This window comes from Arachis hypogaea, chromosome 14 (assembly GCF_003086295.3).
Source record: "Arachis hypogaea cultivar Tifrunner chromosome 14, arahy.Tifrunner.gnm2.J5K5, whole genome shotgun sequence".
In the NCBI taxonomy this organism is placed as follows: Eukaryota; Viridiplantae; Streptophyta; class Magnoliopsida; order Fabales; family Fabaceae; genus Arachis; species Arachis hypogaea.
In genome coordinates, this window is record NC_092049.1 from 28,869,070 (window position 1) to 28,890,246 (window position 21,177).

General features: G+C 31.2%; 2 protein-coding genes across 3 annotated transcripts; one reads left to right on the forward strand and one right to left on the reverse strand.

The window, feature by feature from the left end:
• Positions 1-403: 403 nt before the first annotated feature.
• LOC112741889 (uncharacterized) lies at positions 404-1,365 on the forward strand. Its single transcript, XM_025791056.2, has one exon. The coding sequence runs from the start codon at positions 523-525 to the stop codon at positions 1,147-1,149; it is 627 nt and encodes a 208-aa protein (XP_025646841.1). The 5' UTR covers positions 404-522; the 3' UTR covers positions 1,150-1,365.
• Positions 1,366-1,499: 134 nt separating this feature from the next.
• Positions 1,500-20,696, reverse strand: LOC112741888 (oxysterol-binding protein-related protein 4C). 2 transcript variants are annotated; one of them, XM_025791055.3, is made up of 7 exons: positions 20,434-20,696; positions 5,183-5,335; positions 4,289-4,534; positions 3,380-3,476; positions 2,784-3,075; positions 2,446-2,548; positions 1,500-2,155 (listed from the first exon to the last, which is right to left on the reverse strand). In XM_025791055.3, the coding sequence occupies exons 1-7, from the start codon at positions 20,434-20,436 to the stop codon at positions 1,907-1,909; spliced, it is 1,143 nt and encodes a 380-aa protein (XP_025646840.1). In that variant the 5' UTR covers positions 20,437-20,696; the 3' UTR covers positions 1,500-1,906. The 2 variants fall into 2 exon arrangements, with proteins under 2 accessions (XP_025646840.1, XP_072070121.1); XM_072214020.1 differs by lacking the exon at positions 20,434-20,696 and adding an exon at positions 15,319-18,566.
• Positions 20,697-21,177: the final 481 nt, after the last annotated feature.

The following is a 21,177-nucleotide window of genomic DNA, read 5'->3' on the forward strand; positions in this document are numbered from 1 at the left end:
TTTTTATTAATAAAGCAAATAATTTGACGTTTTCAATACTTGACTCTAGCATTTACTTACTATTAATTTTAATGGTATAATTTTTGGTAAAAATGGTAAATTCTTCTTTGATTGTTGACTGATTCAATGGTTCCACCTTTCATGAATCAGCAATCATCATCAACATCATAGAAATTGAAATATTGACAAGGACCAAACTAGTCACTGACCCGATTCTCACGGTTGGGTTAGAGTTTAGAAACTTTAGAAAACTTTGGTACTTGAAAATGAAAAGGAATATTTATTAGGCGAGAATTTTGGTCACTACACTATAGTATGTAGAAATTTCTCATCACAAAAACAAACCCTCTTATAAGTACCCTTTTGTTGTATCTAACTACACCAAACATCTTAGATACTTATCCAGCTTAGAAATAATTCAAACCCCAATTCAATATTTTATATATATATATATATATATATATATATATATATATATATATACACTATATAGTTGATTCAAATTCAAGCAAAGTCTAAACTATGGGAGGGTGTTTTTCTTCAAGATCATGCTCAAAACTGAGCAGTGTCCGTTTGGTTCATCTAAGTGGATATGTTGAAGATTTTGAGGAACCAATTTCAGTGAGCCAAGTCATTGGTAACCCTCCAAAGCATTTTGTATGCACTTCAATTCAGCTTCTTTCATCTTCCTCAAAGCCATTGAAGGGTGACACACAGCTCCAACCTGGCCATGTCTACTTCATTCTTCCATACTCAATTCTCCAATCTGAGGCTTCCCCTGTTGACTTGGCTTCTCTTGCAAAGAGGCTCAATTCAATAGCAAAAACAAGGTGTGAAGAGAAGAAGAATTATAATAAGAAGAACAAGAACAAGAAGATGAAAAATAACACTCTCAATGGAAAAACTGGTACTACTAATAGTACTAGTGAATTTTCGAGCAGCGATGGCGAATTTAGTAGTGTTTGGAGTATGTCTTCGCCTTGTCGCAGCCCTGCAAGAATTGGTGTGGCTGAGCAAGTTGCTATGGCCATGGCATATGGAGGGAGGAGTCCTTGTAGATGGAAACCAATCTTGGACACTATCAGAGAGAAGTCATTTAATCGGCGAAGCGAATCGGAGTTATTGAATGAAGCTAAAGCTGATGATTGATAAGGCCTTTTGTGTTGGATTTTGTGGTATGATCAAGATGTGTTTTGTTTGTGAAATATTGTTTTATTTTTTCTGATCTTTTTGGTGTATCAGGGGAATGGACAGAACAGAACCATCATAATAGTCAAGAAATTTTGTGTCTGATTTTCTCCCATGATGTATCTATCAGTTCATAAAGACATAGTCCAAATGAAAAGCATTGAATTTTTATCTCAACTTCTGGTTTCTTAGTAAAATTAATGGATCAAACATATCAAGATCAATTCATGCTGCTGCAATCTGCAAGTTTCTTCTGATATGATTTGTTGGATATTTTGATCCCAAGATAGATGACAAAGTACAATTTACAATTGTTTTTTTTAACAACTAATATAATATTATTGTAGATCAAATGAATTCAAATAACAATTGAATTCAATATTTTGTTCTAGCAGCCATAGTTGTGTCTCAAACATAAACATAAGTGTTTCTTGCTGAGCAACAACTACATGGACATTGTTGCTCTTAGTCACAAGTAGAAGTAGATTGGTCTAACCAATGATGATGATTTTGACAATATTTTGTAAAATAAGTACTAGTAATGTGTACCAATGCAGAACTTCTAATATAACAAATTAAGTTGTATTATTTGTAATATAAAATATGAAACACCGCGCTAACTCATTCTTGGATAGGATATAGACCCAATTTAAATGAATCGACACAGTATTTCACACCTTATATGTATACATAACATTTTTTTCGTAAAAGAAAATTCCTAGGAGACTATAGGGGAGGGTGGGACCAATTTTTGAACAGGAAAACAGTCCCAGTCCCCTTCTTTGGTGTGAGACAAAGAAAAATGTTTAGGGACCCAAGTTTCCCCTTTTGAGGCTCTCTCTCTTAAGATCTCCCTTTGCCTTTCCTCCACAAATTTCTTTGCTTTTACTGCTTTCTCCCACTCTTTGTTCATGATGGCTTGGTTTACTTGGCCCCAAACAATAGCTGATTCAGTTGGCCACACACTCTGATCAAAGTATATGAGAATCACAGGTTAGAAGAGAAATATGCACAATAAGTTTCATATCTTATTGGTTATGGAACATAATAAAAGCCCGTAAATGCTTGACACTAGAAACTGCAAGTGAATAATGGATTTTATCAGCCTTATTAAATTTTATTTAGGTTTAGCAAATTGATTGAGAATAATAAGAGTGACTTTTATGTCACAAACAGAATAAGTGATTTGCTAACTTTTACATGAAAAGAGTGGAAGTTAGCAATCTCATATAGTAAATAGATAATTACTATTACTACCTTTGAATCCTTAACAATTGGAGTCTGGAGCCCTGAAATGACTTCTCTTGCATCAAGTATCACTCTTTCTTCTCCATTAATTGTATTCTTCACTGCTACAGTGCTGCAGCATGTTAAGGTATTAGAAATTGCAACATCAAATTTTTACAAATGAACAATTGGTGGTCGTTGCTTTGAAGTTTGAAGTTTGAAGTTTGAAGTTCTAGTTTAGAATAGTATTCCCTCCACTCCATATTGATTAAAATTTTTCTAGTACTTTCATAAATCAATGTATTTGCATTGATTTATGAAAGTACCAGAAAAGGCAAAGTGACTAATTGATACTTCATAGTTCATACCTATCCCAATGACCATTAATTTCACATAGTATCTTCCTTGAAGATGAATCAATGATCTTGCCCTTAACTGCTCTTCGATTTCCCCGAAATCCAAGGAAAGATTGCATTGTGAAGCTTAACTCTGCAACAAGTCCTGTTTCAAGGCATTTGATATTGACATTGCCAACCCAATTGTTCCCAGGGACTGGAAGAAATCTGATTGAGAAGTCAGGAGAATTCATTTCATATGTCTCTCCATGATTGTGGAGCTTCAACCTCCTTTTTCCATGTATATGACCTTCCACTGTGGCACCTGCATATTTGGTTGTGATTGTTACAAATCAGCCACAGAAAACACTAACCAATATCACAATTCGAAATCAATAAACAAAGCAAGCAAAAATAAACAGAAAATCAATGCCAAAGCCACACAGAACTTTCATCAAACACCTGAAGTTCACCATTCATTGCAACACAAAACAAATAAAGCTTGCATACAATTACATACATTTTCCAACTCAACAGTTAGGGCTAATATATATATATATATATATATATATATATATATATATATATATATATATATATATATATATATATCATGCTAAATAATTTACCATAGAACTTTGCAATATGATACTGGCAACATATGATTTCAATGTTTTCCTTCTCATCTGTTGCATGGAGGGCAGTCACTGGAGGGTGGTGAGAAACCTGCAAACATGTCAACACATGAATGCATCAATCCTTGAAACAATGTTATCCATGAAAGATCAATGTCATAAAAATTGTATGTAAATATAATAAGAGCAATGCTAGGGGCCAGCAACATTTGTGCTGGTTACATGCTGGCCAAAATGCAATAAAATTGCTGACCCCCTAAACTTTTCCATATAATAATTTATTATCTTCTCTCCACTTCATTATCCCTGTAGTAATGTAATGACTTTGGGGTTGCTTTTGGTTTTGAAAACAAGACAAAACAAGATATTGAAAATAAGAAAACAAAAAAAAATTGAGTGTTTTTATATATTTGTTTGGTGATAGATTGAATATAAAATAGAATAAATAATAAAAAATTTAATTTATTTTTATTTTTTTACACAAAATTTAAAAAAAAAATTAAATTAATAAAAAATATAATTATAAAAAATTAATAGTAATAATAAAAAGAAGAAATAAAATGCATCTCGTATAGTATTTATGTCTTTTTTGGTATGAAAAATATAAAATATACTAATTTAATACTCAAAATACAATATTTATATTTATATGTCGTCTGTTAAACATAATTTTATGTCTCTTTATTCATTTTTCGTGTTATATACTTATAAACAAACATAACCTAAAACAACTATCACTATAAAAACTAACTATTATAATAAACGAATTGAAAATCTTACAAGACTCTATTTTAGTGTTGACTCTTCAACATGCATGAGACTTTTTTCAGGTACACAGGTACACTATATAGAAGAGTATAGCCATTAACTTTGTGACCATAATAATTAATAACACAAGTGTACCTGCTCTAACAAGACATTAAGATTTCCTTTAGAAACATGGTGTGTTTCTCCAAGGATGGGGTTGTAGGGAACAACTCCAAAGATTGTAGGGCGTTTGGTAGATATATACCATGCCACAACAGAAGTGAGTCTATCAACAGGACTCTTCCCTTTGTTGCACTTGCTTAGCAAATCCGTGCTTGTGGAGTACACTTGTTCACCATAGATTTGGAGTGTTGACTTTGGCAAGTTAAATAGAGCTGGCAGCTGCATGCATGCATAGGACGAACTCAGAATGGAGTGTTCACCATAGATTCTATGTTTTAACAAAATCATTAATAATTTTTGATAGAATTTTTAAAGGATACAGTGATTTTTTTTTTTTTTTTGTCATAGGTCATTTGTTTAAAGGCAGACGACTTTATGTATTTAGAGTGAAGTTAAACTTGAATTTGAAAGTGATTAATAAGATTAGTCACATACATTAAAATAATGTTCAAAATTCTGATTATACTAATTATATTTTTAAGATTGACAAAAATATCCCACATTAGTCAATAATAATGTGATGAATCACTTAACAAAAAAAGACTAATACAATTTTATGTAATTAATGTAATTAAAATTTCAAAACTTATTTTAGTGCATATAATTAATTTTAAAGTATTTTAGGACTTAATTCTTTAAAAGTGAGATCCAAACTCTCCAAATGATTTATAAGGTGAAAAAATTATAGAAGATTGGATTTTTTTTTTTTTTTTTTTTGTGTGTGTTGGAAAACTGATTTTGTGTTTTCTCAATTTATCTTCACTTTGTTTCAAGAAAAATACCATTGGACGAGACCCATCAAAATGCATAATTAATCTAAATTTGAATTTTATTTCCCTTAAATAGTAAAGATGAAAGAAAACTTGCCTGAAAGTGAGTAAGATCAGATCCTGGCCGCACATTCTTAAATAAACTTAATATTCGTTTCATAAGATTGGGAGCTTTATAAGCTGTCTCAGCATCTGATTCTTGTGCCAGTACTGAGAATGGCTTAGTCAGCACAATATTATTTGACGTGTCCTGCATCATAATACCCAAATAATAATAAAGAATAATTTTTTTTACAGAATAAAAAAGAATAATGTAACTTGGTTAAAATATTTTGTATGAGATCACCTCGTATAACTTTCTACCTATACTAAACATATTTTTGTTTGTTCAATTTGTAATTTTTTCTTAATTTTGAAACAGCTGTTGTAAAATTAACGAGGTTCTAAAAAATGGTTCACAAATAGAACAAATCAAACTAAAGAATAAAAGAGATTTATTAGTCCAACCGAGTTAATTAAATTATAATAAATAATAAAAAAATCTAAATCTGATGCCTCAACTCTGATATATCTCTAGCGTATAAAAAAGAATTTCAATCAACTTCTTATTTTCATCCACTGTTATATAAAAGAATATCAAATTTGATGAAACTTGTATGATGAATATTCTTTATTAAGCACTCATCATATTATCCATAAAAAATCAATAAGCCCGAAAATGAAATTAAAATTAGAGACTTGATTGAACTTTTTTAAGCTGTGGAAATCTAATTAGAAAAATTTGAACTAAAAGGACTAAATTAAAAATCTGAGTAAAATTATAGAGATGTATAGAATTATTAAACCATTTTAAATATATATTACTAGCTATAAGTAATAAAAAGTCACAAGCAAAAACGTTAAACAATTTAAGTACATGATAATGAATTTCTATATATAAATAATAAATCTACTACTGATGTCGATATATTTTATTGCAATAACAATTGTATTTTTTTGTTACCTTAATGTACTAATGCTTTCTTCGACATATAATGATACATTTTTTATGAGTTTTATTTTAATATAAGCTTTAAATAGCTATGGAATAGATTAATAAATACGTTTAGAATTTAGTATTAGAATTTAAAATTTAAGTATTTAATATATTCATCATATATTATTAATTAAAGAATTAAAATGTGTCATATAACCTTTTTTTTTTTATAAAAATTAAGAATGAAATTGCCTTACTTCCTCTATTCTTTTCTCTCTCTCTCCCTCCTGCTCTACTATTCCTTCTCTACTTTGTGCTCTGTTATAAATTAGAAATTAAGAAGAACTAAGATTTCTTTATATAATAATACAAAAATGTAGAATTGAGAATGTATGTGGGCTAGGCGGGTAGGACTTAGGAGTGTGGTGGACAAACACACATAAAATGTTGACTGACTGGCCATTGAAGAGGCTCACCGACATACAAACCCTATCGACCCATGGGCCCCAAAAGACCCCACTTGGCACTCGCAACAACTCACTGCCACTAATTGCAGCTGCGCCACGAGTCACGACTAACAGTACTCGTCCTGCGGGGGACTCGTTAAATCTATGAAAAAAAAATTACTTGAAAATACTTTTATATAAATATATGTTTAATGGATTTTGTTTTTTTTTTTTAAGTTTTATCCAAAATTAAATTAATAATGTGTATAATATTTAAATTTATAATAGCTGATGCGACTGTTATAACTCGGTTAAAACGTTATAATTTGGCTATAAACACTATAGTTCGATTATGAAAATACCAAAACTTATAATAACGTTCTAAAACGTTATTATTCCTCATTTAACTGAGATTTTCGAAAATATAACTGATTACATCTCATTCCAAATATAAAAGGAAGGTAAAAAAATCATTTTGATATATTGTAATTTACAAAGCTTATTATTCACTTATTAACTTGAGTATCGGAGTGTCTTTTTCAGGTACCCACTGACAGTTCTTTCATTGCCGAAATATAACTCATCCTGACGAAAAAAACTTGCAGTTACTCATCAGCGGATGAGCTATACAGCGCCCAACCTCCACAAAAACAATTGGCGTCCACCATGGGTCCTAGAAACAAAAGCCCTTTTTTCTTTAGGTCCCAAAATTTCCAGATCTGCTTATGGCTGACCAACCTCCTCACACACCTTCCGAGCTTCTTCGGATGGTAATAGAGTTAAAACAGGCTAATCAGCACATAGAAAAGGAAAATCAAAGAATGACAAATCAGATAGCTGAGCTAACCAATGCTCGGATTGCTCATAATAATTATCACAATGAATGACAAGATGACGAGGAAGAAAACTCTGATCCAATACATGTCTCTGAAACTCAACAACTAGATGGAGATCAACAAAACAATGAAAGCAACGAATCGGACAAGCAGTTGGACCATTCACAGCCGAGGTCATGGAATTTTAAATTGCCCATGAACTTTACATTACCAATGACACTGACTCCCTATGATGGCATGGGGATCCAAAAAAAAAAACAAATAAAAAAATTCCGCTCCATGATGATAGTAAACGATGCTTCTGAGCCTATCTTATATCGTTGTTTTCCTACTTTTTTAGATGGTCTTGCACTTGATTGGTTTTCCTCTTTGCCTGCAAATTCTATCTCACGCTTTCAGGAGCTTGCTAAGTTATTTGAAAATCAGTTCGCTGCATCTTCCATATATTTTCATGACTCCGACTATTTGAAAGTAAGGGCAGCATGAAAGCTTAAGAGAGTATGTTACTCGCTTCACCAAAGTAGCAATGAGCATCCCAAACCTTCATCCAGAGGTATACCTACATGCTATTAAAAGCGGCCTTAGCCCAGGAAAATTCCAAGAGGATATCACAATAGCCAAATCTCGAACTTTAGCCGAGTTTCGAGAGAAAGCCAAGGGTCAAATGGAGATTGTGGAGCTGCACCAAGCTCGAAGATCAGAAAAAGATCAAACCAACAATGATGATGAAAAAAAATCGAGATAACAAAAGACCTTTTCGATTAACACCCCGTTATGATTCTTACACTCAATTCAACACCAAAATGGAGGAAATCATTAAGGAAATACTAAATTCAAAGCTAATCAAATCTCCTCGAAAAGCTAAAATCTATCAAGATCTGAAGAATGTAAACAAAATAAAGTATTGTGCTTTTCATCAGAAACACGGGCACACCACTGATGAGTGTGTCGTAGCCAAAGACTTGCTCGAGTACTTAGCTCGGCAAGGACATTTGGACAAATACATCGGCGGTCATATCCAAAAGCACACCATACATCCATTTGACTTATCTTCTGTAGGACAATCTTCTAGGGACAAGGACAAAGAAAACAATGCTTAACCCAATCAACCCTGAGGCGTGATCAATTGCATATCTGGGGGCTTTGCTGGTGGTGGAGTTTCAAGCTCGGCTTGTAAACGCACCTACCGAGCTATGCTCGCTATAGAGAGCACCATTAACAATCATCAACTTTGTCCAACTTACCTAAAATGACATTCCAACCGTTCGACTTCAATTCAACTGAGCTCAACTTAGATGACCCAGTTGTTATCTCTATTCAACTGGGAGATCTAATAGTTTGCAAAGTCTTGTTAGACTTCGGAAGCATCACCGATGTTATATTTTACTCCACATTTCAGAAAATGCAGTTGAGTGATAACATACTACAATCATCCATTGGAGACCTGATGGGGTTTTTAGGTGAATGAGTACCTGTGTTGGGATCAATGTGGTTACAGACCACACTTAGTGAGAGTCCTCTAACCAAAACTCAAGATGTTGAATACCTTGTGGTTGATTGTTTTAGTCCTTATAACCTAATCCTTGGCCGACCTTTTTTGAATAAGTTCGGTGCAATCGTCTCTATAATTCATCTCTGTGTTAAGTTTCATATACAGGACAACCTTGTTGCAACAATTCACAATGACCACCGTGAAGTTCAGCATTGCTATAACATCAGTCTTAAAATGCCTATATCTAACTGAACTATAGGCGCACAAATAAATGGTTTCCATCCACAGCCGAGTTAGACCCATGATCCGAGTTTCAAGAACGTCCCACCCCAACGGAGGAGTTACAAAAAATTCCTTTAACTAATTATCCAAACAAGTTCATTTTTGTAGGTTCAGCCATTCAGGAAGATGAGAAAGAGAAGCTTAGCCGATTTCTTCAACGAAATGCCGACCTCTTCGCTTGGACTCTCGCCAACATGTCCGATATTGATCTTTCTATAATATCTCATAAGCTGGCAATTAACTTATCAATCCGACCTATAGCACAGAAAAAGTGCAACCTCGGCTTGGAAAAGAAACAAGCATCATTGGAGGAGATCAAAAAGCTTATTGATGCCAATTTCATTCGACAAATCAGGTTCACAACATGGTTAGCTAATATTGTCATGGTAAAGAAACATAATGGTAAATGGCGCATGTGCGTCGACTTCACTGATTTAAACAAAGCATGTCCTAAAGATGCATACCCTTTACCATCCATTGATGCTTTAGTTGATAATTCATCTGACTTTGGCACTTTAAGTTTTATGGATGCATATTCTGGTTATAACCAGATCCTGATGCATCTATCAGACTAAGATAAAACTGCTTTCATAACTGAATATGATAATTTTTGCTATAACGTTATGCCTTTTGGCCTTAAGAATGCATGGGCTACTAACCAACAACTTATGAATAAAATGTTCGCTAAGTAAATTGGTCGAAACATGGAAGTCTATGTTAAAGACATGGTCGCAAAAACCAAAATCGGCAAGTCTCACGTAGACGACCTTGTGGAAATTTTCGCACAAGTAAAAAACAACAACATGAGATTAAACCCTGAGAAATGCGTCTTTGGTATCCAAGGAGGTAAATTCCTCGGCTTTTTGCTTAGGAGTCGAGGTATAGAGGCAAATCCTAAAAATGTTGAGCTGTTCTGGAATTGCAAAGTCCTCAAACAGTAAAGGAAGTCCAACGATTAACAGGAAGACTTGCTGGTTTATCAAAATTTTTACCTTGTTTAGCTTCCAAATCTTTTCTTTTTTCAATTACTCAAAAAGAAAAATAACTTTAAATGGGATGATGAATGTGAAACTACTTTTTCAAATCTAAAAACTATTCTTTTGAAACCTCCCATTTTGCAAAAATCTGAACTTGGAGAAGAGCTTTATCTTTATCTATCCATTACTGACTGAGCAATTAATTCTGTTCTTGTTACAGGAGGGGACAAGATGCAAAATCTTTTTTACTTCATTAACAAATCTCTGTAAAATGCCGAGCTTCGCTATCCAAAGATAAAAAAGCTTGCCCTTGCCTTAGTATTCTCAGCTAGGCGTCTCTGACCTTATTTCCAAAGTTATATCATCAACGTTCGAACTGAGCAACCACTACAACAAGTGCTGCCAAAACCAGAATTAGCTAAACGATTAATAAAATAGTCTATCAAACTATCCGAGTTTGCAGATATCAAGCCTGAGGATCCATCAAATCACAATACCTTGTCGAGTTTACTGCTCCCAACTCCAATGATATGCCAGTAGAATGGACATTATACGTCGATGGCGCCTCTAACTCTCAAGGGTCAGGAGCTGAAATTCTTCTTAAAGATGGTAATAGAATTGTTTTGGAACACTTTTTACACTTCTCCTTCAAGGCTAATAATAATCAGGCCCAATATGCAGCATTAATTGCAGGTTTAAGGTTAGCCATTGAGTTAAATATTTCTGAAATAAAGGCACACTATGACTCTTTATTAATAGCACAACAGGTAAATCAATATTTTCAAGTCAAAGATCCTCTCTTAACAAAATACTTAGATGTTGTCAAATCGCTCATATCTTATTTTCAAAATTTGAAATTCATCATATTCCAAGGAAACAAAATCACCAAACTGACATTCTATCAAAGCTCACCAGTACACAATCACACACTGCCACTCTTTTGCAATCCACTCTGATTACACCAAGCATTCATTTCATTAATATTTGCAACATTAATAAAGATGATGGCTGGTGATGGCCTTATATCCAGTATCTGAAAACTAGAAACATTTTGCCTGAAACTAATAATATGAAGAAGTTCAGGAGACAAGTGATGAGCGGATATTTTATACGCTTTTTGGGGTTAATTTCATATAGTTTTTAGTATGTTTCAGTTAGTTTTTAGTTTATTTTCATTAGTTTCTAGAAAAAATTCATATTTCTGGATTTTACTATGAGTTTGTGTGTTTTTCTGTAATTTCAGGTATTTTCTGGCTGAAATTGAGGGAGCTGAGCAAAAATCTGATTCAGGCTGAAAAAGGACTGCTGATGTTGTTGGATCCTGACCTCTCTGCACTCGGAATAGAATTTCTGGAGCTACAAGAGTCCAATTGATGCGCTTCTAATTGCGTTGGAAAGTAGACATCCAGGGCTTTCCAGCAATATATAATAGTCCATACTTTGCTCAAGGATAGATGACGTAAAATGGCGTTCAACGCCAGTTCCATGTTGTAGTCTGGCGTCCAGCGCCAGAAACACGTTACAAGTTAGAGTTCAACGCCAGAAACAGGTTACAGCCTGGCGTTGAACGCCCAAAACAGCCCAAGCATGTGAGAAGCTTTAGTCTCAGCCCCAGCACACACCAAGTGGGCCCCAGAAGTGGATTTCTGCACTATCTATCATAGTTTACTCATTTTCTGTAAACCTAGGTTACTAGTTTAGTATTTAAACAACTTTTAGAGATTTATTTTGGATCTCATGACATTTTAGATCTGAACTGTGTACTCTTTGACGGTATGAACCTCTAAACTCCATTGTTGGGGGTGAGGAGCTCTGCTGTGTTTCAATGAATTAATGCAAGTATTTCTGTTTTCTATTCAAACACGTTTGTTTCTATCTAAGATGTTCATTCGCACTTCAATATGATGGATGTGATGATCCGTGACACTCATCACCATTCTCAAACTATAAACGCATGCCTGACAACCACCTCATTTCTACATTAGATTAATGAATATCTCTTAGATTCCTTAATCGGAATCTCCGTGGTATAAGCTAGAATCCATTGGCAGCATCCTTGAGAATCCGGAAAGTCTAAACCTTGTCTATGGTATTCCGAGTAGGATTCTGGGATTGGATGACTGTGACGAGCTTCAAACTCGCGAGTCCTGGGCGTAGTGACAGACGCAAAAGGATAGCAAATCCTATTCTGGTATGATCGAGAACCTACAGATGATTAGCCGTACAGTGACAGCGCACCTGGACCATTTTCACTGAGAGGAAGGATGGTAGCCATTGACAACGGTGATCCACCAACACACAGCTTGCCATAGGAGGAACGTGCGTGCGTGAACAAGAAGACAGAAGAAAGCAGAGATTCAGAAGACAAAGCATCTCCAGAACTCCAACATATTCTCCATTACTGTATAACAAGTATTATTTGTGTTCTGCCCTTTTACTTTTTACAATTCAAACTAAAAATTATTATTGATATTATATCCTGACTAAGAGTTACAAGATAACCATAGCTTGCTTCAAGCCAACAATCTCCGTGGGATCGATCCTTACTCACGTAAGGTATTACTTGGACGACCCAGTGCACTTGCTGGTTAGTTATGCGAATTTATGAAAAAATGTGATTTCCAATTTCGTGCACAAACAAGCTTTATTCTTTATATTGTTAAATGATAATTTATATAGGCGAGGATATACTCGTCCCCTATTAAAATGTCTAAACAGGTCGGAGGCCGATCTCGCCTTAGTCGAGGCCCATGAGGGAATATTTGGTATGCATGTAAGAGCACAGAGTCTATCCTTCAAAATTCTCCGTGCCATTCTTCTGGCCGAGGTTATAGAGAGACTGTCATCACCTGTACAAACTGTCAAAAATATGCTCCAATAATACATGTACCAGCTGAACTATTACATAACTCTGAAGTAAGTTGGCCCTTCTATCAATGGAGAATTGATATCCTTGGTCCACTCTCCATTGCACCAAGTCAGATAAAATTTTTAGTTGTAGTTATTGACTATTTTTCAAAATGGATTGAGGCACAATCATTAGCTAAAATCACATCACAGCAAATGATTTTCTTTGTTTGAAAACACATTATATGCAGATTTGGTATACCTTAACACATTATCATGGAATATGGTCATTAGTTTGTCGATTATAATTTCACATCGTTTTTACAGAACTTAAAAATTCAGCAACACTTCTCTTCAGTGGAACATCCACAGACTAACGGATTAGCTGAAGCTGCAAATAAAGTCGTCCTACATACTTTGCAAAAGAAGATAGATATTAAGTTTTTCTTGTCAACAAACTCACCAAACCCTATTATACACTCATTCTGAGGAGTTGTCTCTTTTAGACCTAAAATATGTTGTGGCTGTGAACACCAAAATAGGAAAAACTTCTCACCTAAATGTTCGTCCAAATAGAAGGAAAAATTCTCGTCGACCGACTTTACTTTCAAAAATATTTCCTGGAAATCTTTAACGGATGACTTATAGAGTTTGAAAACAGCAAAACTTGGAGCACTATTCAAATTAACCCAAACTTCCTTCCAAACCCCTTTAGTTTGAAACAAAGGAAAAAAAACTCAACAGAGGGCTTTATTTCCAAAAACTCCATCAAAATTTCAAAAGTTCTCAAAAGAACTCAACCATTTGGGTGAAGTTAAAAAGACACACAGTTTAGTTATTTCAACACATCACATTCAAAAACAGTAAATGGCAGTTTTACACGAGATTTTCAAGAACACAGCTATGCATGTAAAAATACTCAAAACTTATTTTTCCATGAAAAACACGATCAGCCCTGGCACATGGCAGCAACTCAACCTTCACTCTGAAATCTCTCTGAGCTATTTTTGAAATGTTAATCTCACCTACACTACCCGTATCCACAAAAAGAGAACCTCAAATTGTAACATCCTCGCTAACCCACTTGTAAGAGCCATCATCATCATCTTTCAATTTCTCCTTTCCTATTTTCTCACCAATAATTTTTTTGAAAGAAGAAGAAGAAGAAGAAGAAGAAGAAGAAGAAGAAGAAGAAGAAGAAGAAGAAGAAGAAGAAGAAGAAGAAGAAATGGTAGAACAGAGAAACAAATAAAGCAAACTAACCTCTTATACTCATAGTTTTATGACTTCACAAACCGCTTCAAAGAAAGCAAAGTTGCCTTTATGAATCCCTTCAGGATTCCAATAATAACTCAAAATACCATATTTAATGAAACCATTCAGTTCCATAAAAAAATTCCTGACCGTTACTTCCCTTCCACATCAATGGACCAGATTGCATTGGAAAATGCAAACAGTACAATCAATGAAAGGACTACTACACTTTTTCATACACGTTAACTTCAATCATCTTCTATTTTCAAATTATTATATTTTAATAAAGTAAGTTGATTTGGAGGATCCATACCTATAACTCATATTGCCGAGTTATAACTCAAAAAGGTCAACCTGCTTTATCAAAATATCACCAGGCCAAGCTTGGGGCTAATATGTCACCATTATAACTCGGCTATAAACACTATAGTTTGGTTATGAAAATACCAAAATATATAATAACATTTTAAAACCTTATTATTCCTCATTTAAGTGAGATTTTTGGAAATATAACCGAATACATCTTATTCCAAATATAAAAGGAAGGTAAGAAAATTATTTTAATATATTATAATTTGTAAAGCTTATTATTTACTTACTAACTTGAGCGTCAGAGTGCCTTTTGCAAGTACCCACTCACTGTTCTCTCATTGCCGAAGTATAACTTATCTTGACAGAAAAGCTTGCAGTTACTCATCGTTAGACGAGCTATACAGCGGCCAATTTCTACAAGAACAATAGCTAATTATTTAAATTTGTGTCATTATAAAAAGAGAGTATTATCACCGAACTATAATCGAGCACTAAAAGTTGTTATATTATTTTGTTGAAAGTTTTTCTATTTTTATTTTATTTTAATTTGTATGTTGGAGATTTGTGTGTCTATTGATTATGTTGAATTTGTCTTTGAATTGTATTTTAATTTGATATATTTAGTTTAATTGTATTAGATTTTATTATAATTGTATTAGTTTTTCAAAAAAATATTAAAATTTAATATCCATAAACTCCCGCGAGTATCTGCCTCTCCCGTGAGAAAATAAATGGGACCCATGACAAAAATGAAGTGGGAACGGAAGTCGTTTTACTAAACAAAAATGGGAGGTGGGAGAGAGGTTTATACCTCATGGAGTCTATTGCCATCCGTATCCAGTCGTTGTCCAATCCAATTAATATCCTGTTTGTCGAGCGACCTTGATTAACTGATTGTCTACTGACCAACTCGGACTAACCGATTGAATTGCCTTCCAGTCCACCCTAACAGGCCTATTGCTAACCTATTTACCACAAGAATCCGATGGATCACCTAGGACTAAAGTCAATAATTGACCAATAGATCGATTGACTTCCAACCAACTCAACTGGTCAACCTTTTGTAGACTGATCAAGTACGAGCACGCTTTGCAATTATACGCGGTCTAGCATGCTTTTGGAAAAATAAGAAGCTTGCAAACATAATGAGAGCTTGTATTATGTTGCATAATATGATTGTTGAGGATGAAAGAGATACTTATGCAGAAAATTTTGCTCAAGGCTTAGAGTATGACAATGTCGAAAATGGCTTATCACAACTTCAATTGGGAGACGAAGATTTTGTACCGTACCATTAATTTCTCCAAAGAAATGCCCAACTTCGAAATAGGCAGTAGCATCAACAGTTGAAAGAATACTTAATTGAACACATATAACAATTTTACAGTACTTGTCATCAACTATAGAACTCCATTATGTTTTTCTTTATATTGCATAATTTTACAAATTAGTTTAATCTTAAATTATATATTGTGCACTATTGTTATATATAAAGTTATTAATTTTTTTTAATATTAATATTTTGAATAATAAATTATTTTTGAATTTATAAATTTTAATAATATTATTATAAAAAATAATAACTATATAAATTTTAATTATTTTAATTAATTAATTAAACAGGATCACAATAAAGACTAAAGTTAATTTCTTCTAACAAAAAAAATACTTTAAATACTTATTTACTATGTATAAGACAAAAATTAATATAAAATTACTTTTTTACAACTGAATCATAAATAAAAACTAAAATAAGTTCTCTATTAAAACTAGTCTAACCAACCATTAACTTTTTTCCGATAAACCAACCACTAATCTACCAACCGCTTATCAATTTATTCTTACAGACCTTCGAACGATTATTCGTCAAATTTTCCTTAATCAACCACCCATCGGTTTAACCCTGTTAACTGATCTAGTCCATCCTGACATGCCCAATCCTTTTTTTTCTTTTTTGAAAGTGATTTCTTGAGTTATAGATCTTTTTAGTATCAAACACACAGAATTGACACTTAAAAGTATGATAATACTATCTTTGTCTTTTTTCAATTTAACAAAAAGTTTAATTATTTATACAAATATAAAATTATTATAAAAATGATGTAATAAATTTTATTATAAGAATGTTAAATATTATTATCTTTTATTTTAAAATAAATATTAAATACTAACACATGTTTTATTTGAAAAAATTAGTCACAAAAAAATTATTTTATAATATTATTATAGACTTAAATATTAGTTAGTTACTTAGTCAAAAATCGCTTTTTATTTTTGTTATGGAGGTGGGATTGGGGTAGGACGGGGTTATGGAGCGTGTGTGAGCATTACCAGGTTATGGTGTCAGCTAACAACAAATCGGACGGTCCGAAAAGCATTGAATAAATCGGACCGTACGCATTGCATTTCAGTTCAAAAATATTTTATAATAATCAAATCGGATCCTCTGATTTAATTTTCGTATAATTAAAAAAAAAAAAATTAAAACACGGACGGTCCGATTTGCTGTCTCAAAAATTTAAATTTTTCCTCCTTGCAAATTGGACCGTCCGATTTGCAACTAATACTATACCACACAAACAATTCGGACCATCCGAATTGTGCCTTATTACCAGAGAGAAAAAGCTGCCCCACATTGTGGTGTAGCACAACCCTTCCTCATAACGTAGCATAACACGCTTAAAGGTTCCATAACCAAATTAATCAGTCGTAAAAAATAAAGGCTCAGAACCCACCACGTAGATGAAGCCAAAGCAGCACAGGTGTACATGACTACATGCAATGCATTAAAGCCGAGTTACGTTAATTAAAGTGTGGATAGAGACAATGCAGAAGAGGCATAAAATAAAATATATATAATATATAAAAAAATACTACAAAACAAGAATTTAATATCCCTCGCCAATTGCGGTGGAAATCTCACCGGCTGGCATTAAAGTTTATCTGACAAAGTTATTTTGATAATAAGTTTAATTGAATTAATTCAGTAATTTAAAAATAATAATTAAAAATTTTAGTAAAAAAAGACATAAAAAAATTTAATTGAATTTAATCACAAAAATAATTTATTCTCCTAATATTTTTTTTAAAATCTGTATATTTTTAATAAATAATAAATATTGTTTTTTTATAATAAAAAAATTACTATATATAATACGCATTATCCGATAAATTACTTATAATCTTTAATATTTAGCAAAAAATTTATTTTATTATTCTAATTATTTTATAAATTTAGTTAGTTTATATTTTTTTAAAATATTTTCTACTTTTATAATAATGAAATGTTTAACTTTTGCTATATTGATATATTAAAAATATAAAAATTTAATTTTAATAAATAATTTTTTAATATACCTTTAGACAAGACTTTATTTTATTTATTTATTGCACGTGTTGAATGTGATAACTGATAACCATGCGGATACTCATCCCCCAATTAAAGAAAATATACTTTATTTTATTTATTTATTGTACCGTCATATCTCGTGTCATGACTCAGCCACAAGGTGATTGATTTAATTATTGTATCCTCCTAAAGATAATACTACGTATCTAAATTTTTTATTAATTAAATTTAAATTAGTGTAATATAATAAAAATCATATAAATTAATATTATTTTAAATTTTTTTCAATTTAATTAAATTTAATTTATAAAAAAAATTGAATATATAACTTTATTCTATTGGCACACAATTTATTGCTCATTTTTTCGTTTAGAAAGATTCTGTTTATTTATTACGGAAATAGATTTTTTTATTTTTTTTAATTATTTAATAAAATATTATTTTATTATTTAATTTGTTATATATATATTTTTACTCTCATTTAAAGAATGTAAAATAAAAAATCATACTTTACGAAAAAAAAGAGAATTTATTTTTATATATTACATATAAAATTAAAATAAATTTAGTATATATTTTTTAAAATATTATTTATAAAAAAGTATATTTTATTACTTTTAAAGTTAATTTAATATTTTTAATTTAAATTTAAATTATTTATTTTTGATCGACTGCAGGACTACAATGCTAAAAAAAAAAAAAAAAACAAAACTACAGAGCAATAATTCTAGGAAAAGCTACCCAATAGAGTCAATACAAAAATAAATAGAAATATAAGAAGAAAAATCAAAGTAAATATGACAGCTATATGTTAGTGTCTATTAATATATATTAATTATAACAACTTTGAAATTCATATTTAATTAATTAGAAATAGAAGAAAAATATAAAACAAAAATGTAAATAAATTTTATAGTATTTTATCATTTTTCTACCTTTATGTATGAATCAGCCTATAATATATATATATATGATTTCTCATTTCCTTAAAGCTTAGGATACCATACCATTTTGTTCTTCTATACATACAGATACTATCTATATTAATTTATGCAAGAATTTCTTAGAAAAAAAAAATACACTCATTAAATGTATGAAAATGATAATTAAAAAAAAAACGAAATTATAAAAAAACTTTAAAAACTTTGAAAGCCAACATTCACAAAATAATATATACAAATTAAAATCTCGTACAAATTTCCTTAAAAAATAAAACCAGCATGAGCTTGAAAAGGACCATAAAAAGAAGACAAGAATTATTACAAAGAAGGTAACAGGCTAACAGCCATAATGATAGGCTTTATAGTGCACCTTCCTTATTTGTAGTGCGTTATTGCGGTTGACACCAAGAAGAAGAAAACAATGGCATATGATACATGGGAAATAAAATTATAAAATTATATATGGACAATATATATAAAATTTTTATATTTTATTATTCAATCATTATTATCCTCATTATTATATATATGAAAATTTTTTTGAAAAACAACATTACACAGTCAATATTTAATTAAAAAGTAATTAAATTTAAAAAAAATTCAAAATTTAATTAAAAAATTAAAATCTAAATATAATAAAAACTCATTTTTAATAAATTTTTAAAAATATTATTTGTACTCTAAAATTAATTACTAAAATTAATTATTATGTATTTATATATAAATATATATGTTATTTAATTTATTTTTAATATATATTTTATATTTTAATATATATTTTATGTTAATGATTAATTTTAGTGACTCATTTGATGTATACTTAATATAATTGATAAAGTTTATACTGATTTTATTTGACAACCTATTATATTATAATGAATTGAAATTGGTATTTTATAGTGTTGGTTCCTTAGCATTAATCATTTTTAATAGGCAAAATTATTTTATTCTACATCATCATTCAAAATAACAGAAGAGAAAAGTTCAACCATGAAAATACTATGGTTATCCACTCAAGGATAATGTAGTTTCCATTTTTCTTGCTTACAAATTCGAATTAAGTAAGCTTGGTAGAGAACATGTATAAAAGATCCTCGGAGAACTACTGAAGACTTCTCTTAGGTTGTTTATTTTGTATAATTTATAAATAAATAAAAAATATACAAATCTCAACAAAGAAAAATAGAAAAGAAAAGAAAGATATCAGCAAGGTGATATGAACGCTGAACAAATAAAGCTAAAAGCAAAATAATCAAACAACCAAAAGCTATTAAGCTAACACACCACATGAATAAAGAAGAAGGTGAGTCGAATTAAAAAAAAAAATATTATGTATTAAACTTGACTTGGGAAAAAAAAAAAAAGAATGTTGGCTTTATATATGTATAGCTGGATGCACAAAATAGTGACCTAACTAATCTAGAAGAATCTAACAAAACTAACAAACTTGATTTAACATCTAACTTATCTACTAATTGTACACCTGGCATGATTTAGTAAGTAAATATCATCCTAATATTAAATTTTGACCATAATATTGTGTTATTTGTTCTAGGCACCATACATGAATGAAGTAGAAAGAATTCAAACTTAGAAGGCATAGAAAGAATAAGATATATCAGAAGAAGGTGCGTACCATAATAAGAAAATGGGATGAGAATTATTGAAGGTGAACAATGACCAAATTATATTAATTAGTGCTCTGATCTGTTCTCTGAAGAGTGTTAGAATATGGAAGCTATATATGTTTGATGGGTATAATAAATTGAACTATATATTATTGAAGGGAGTCTTTGCATGAGGCTTTGGATTCGGTGGGAAAAGAAATACATAGAGTTTGATAATGAACCTTTCTTTCTGTATGTTTGGCTGTGGTTAAATTCGTACAACATTTTCTACAAATTATCTTAAGAGAAATAACAATTCTTTTTCAGTCAAGTTTTTTTAAAATTATTTTATTTATTTTAAATTTTACATCTTAAATTTTAAATTTTTAATTCTGTATTTTAAATTATAAATTTTAAAATTAGTTAGTGTAACACCCTCACTATTAGAAGTCACGCTTCCGGCTGCGCCACTCTGATAGCAAAAAGTATTACGACTACTTTATATATTAAACACTAAAATAGGAGCCTGTGACTCGACACTGTATCGCTGATTTTTTTGAACATCGGAAGTAAATACTTTATCTTAAAAAAAAACAAAGTAGCAGGCATAGATTCATATACAAGACTCCTTACATAATAACTCAACATATTAGAAAATATAAAACATACAATTTCTATCCCTCTTACAAACTTGTAATAACAAAGACGAGGGAAGAAAATAATCTAAATAATACAACAGCATATAAACCAAATGCAGTATAACTCTTTTTAAT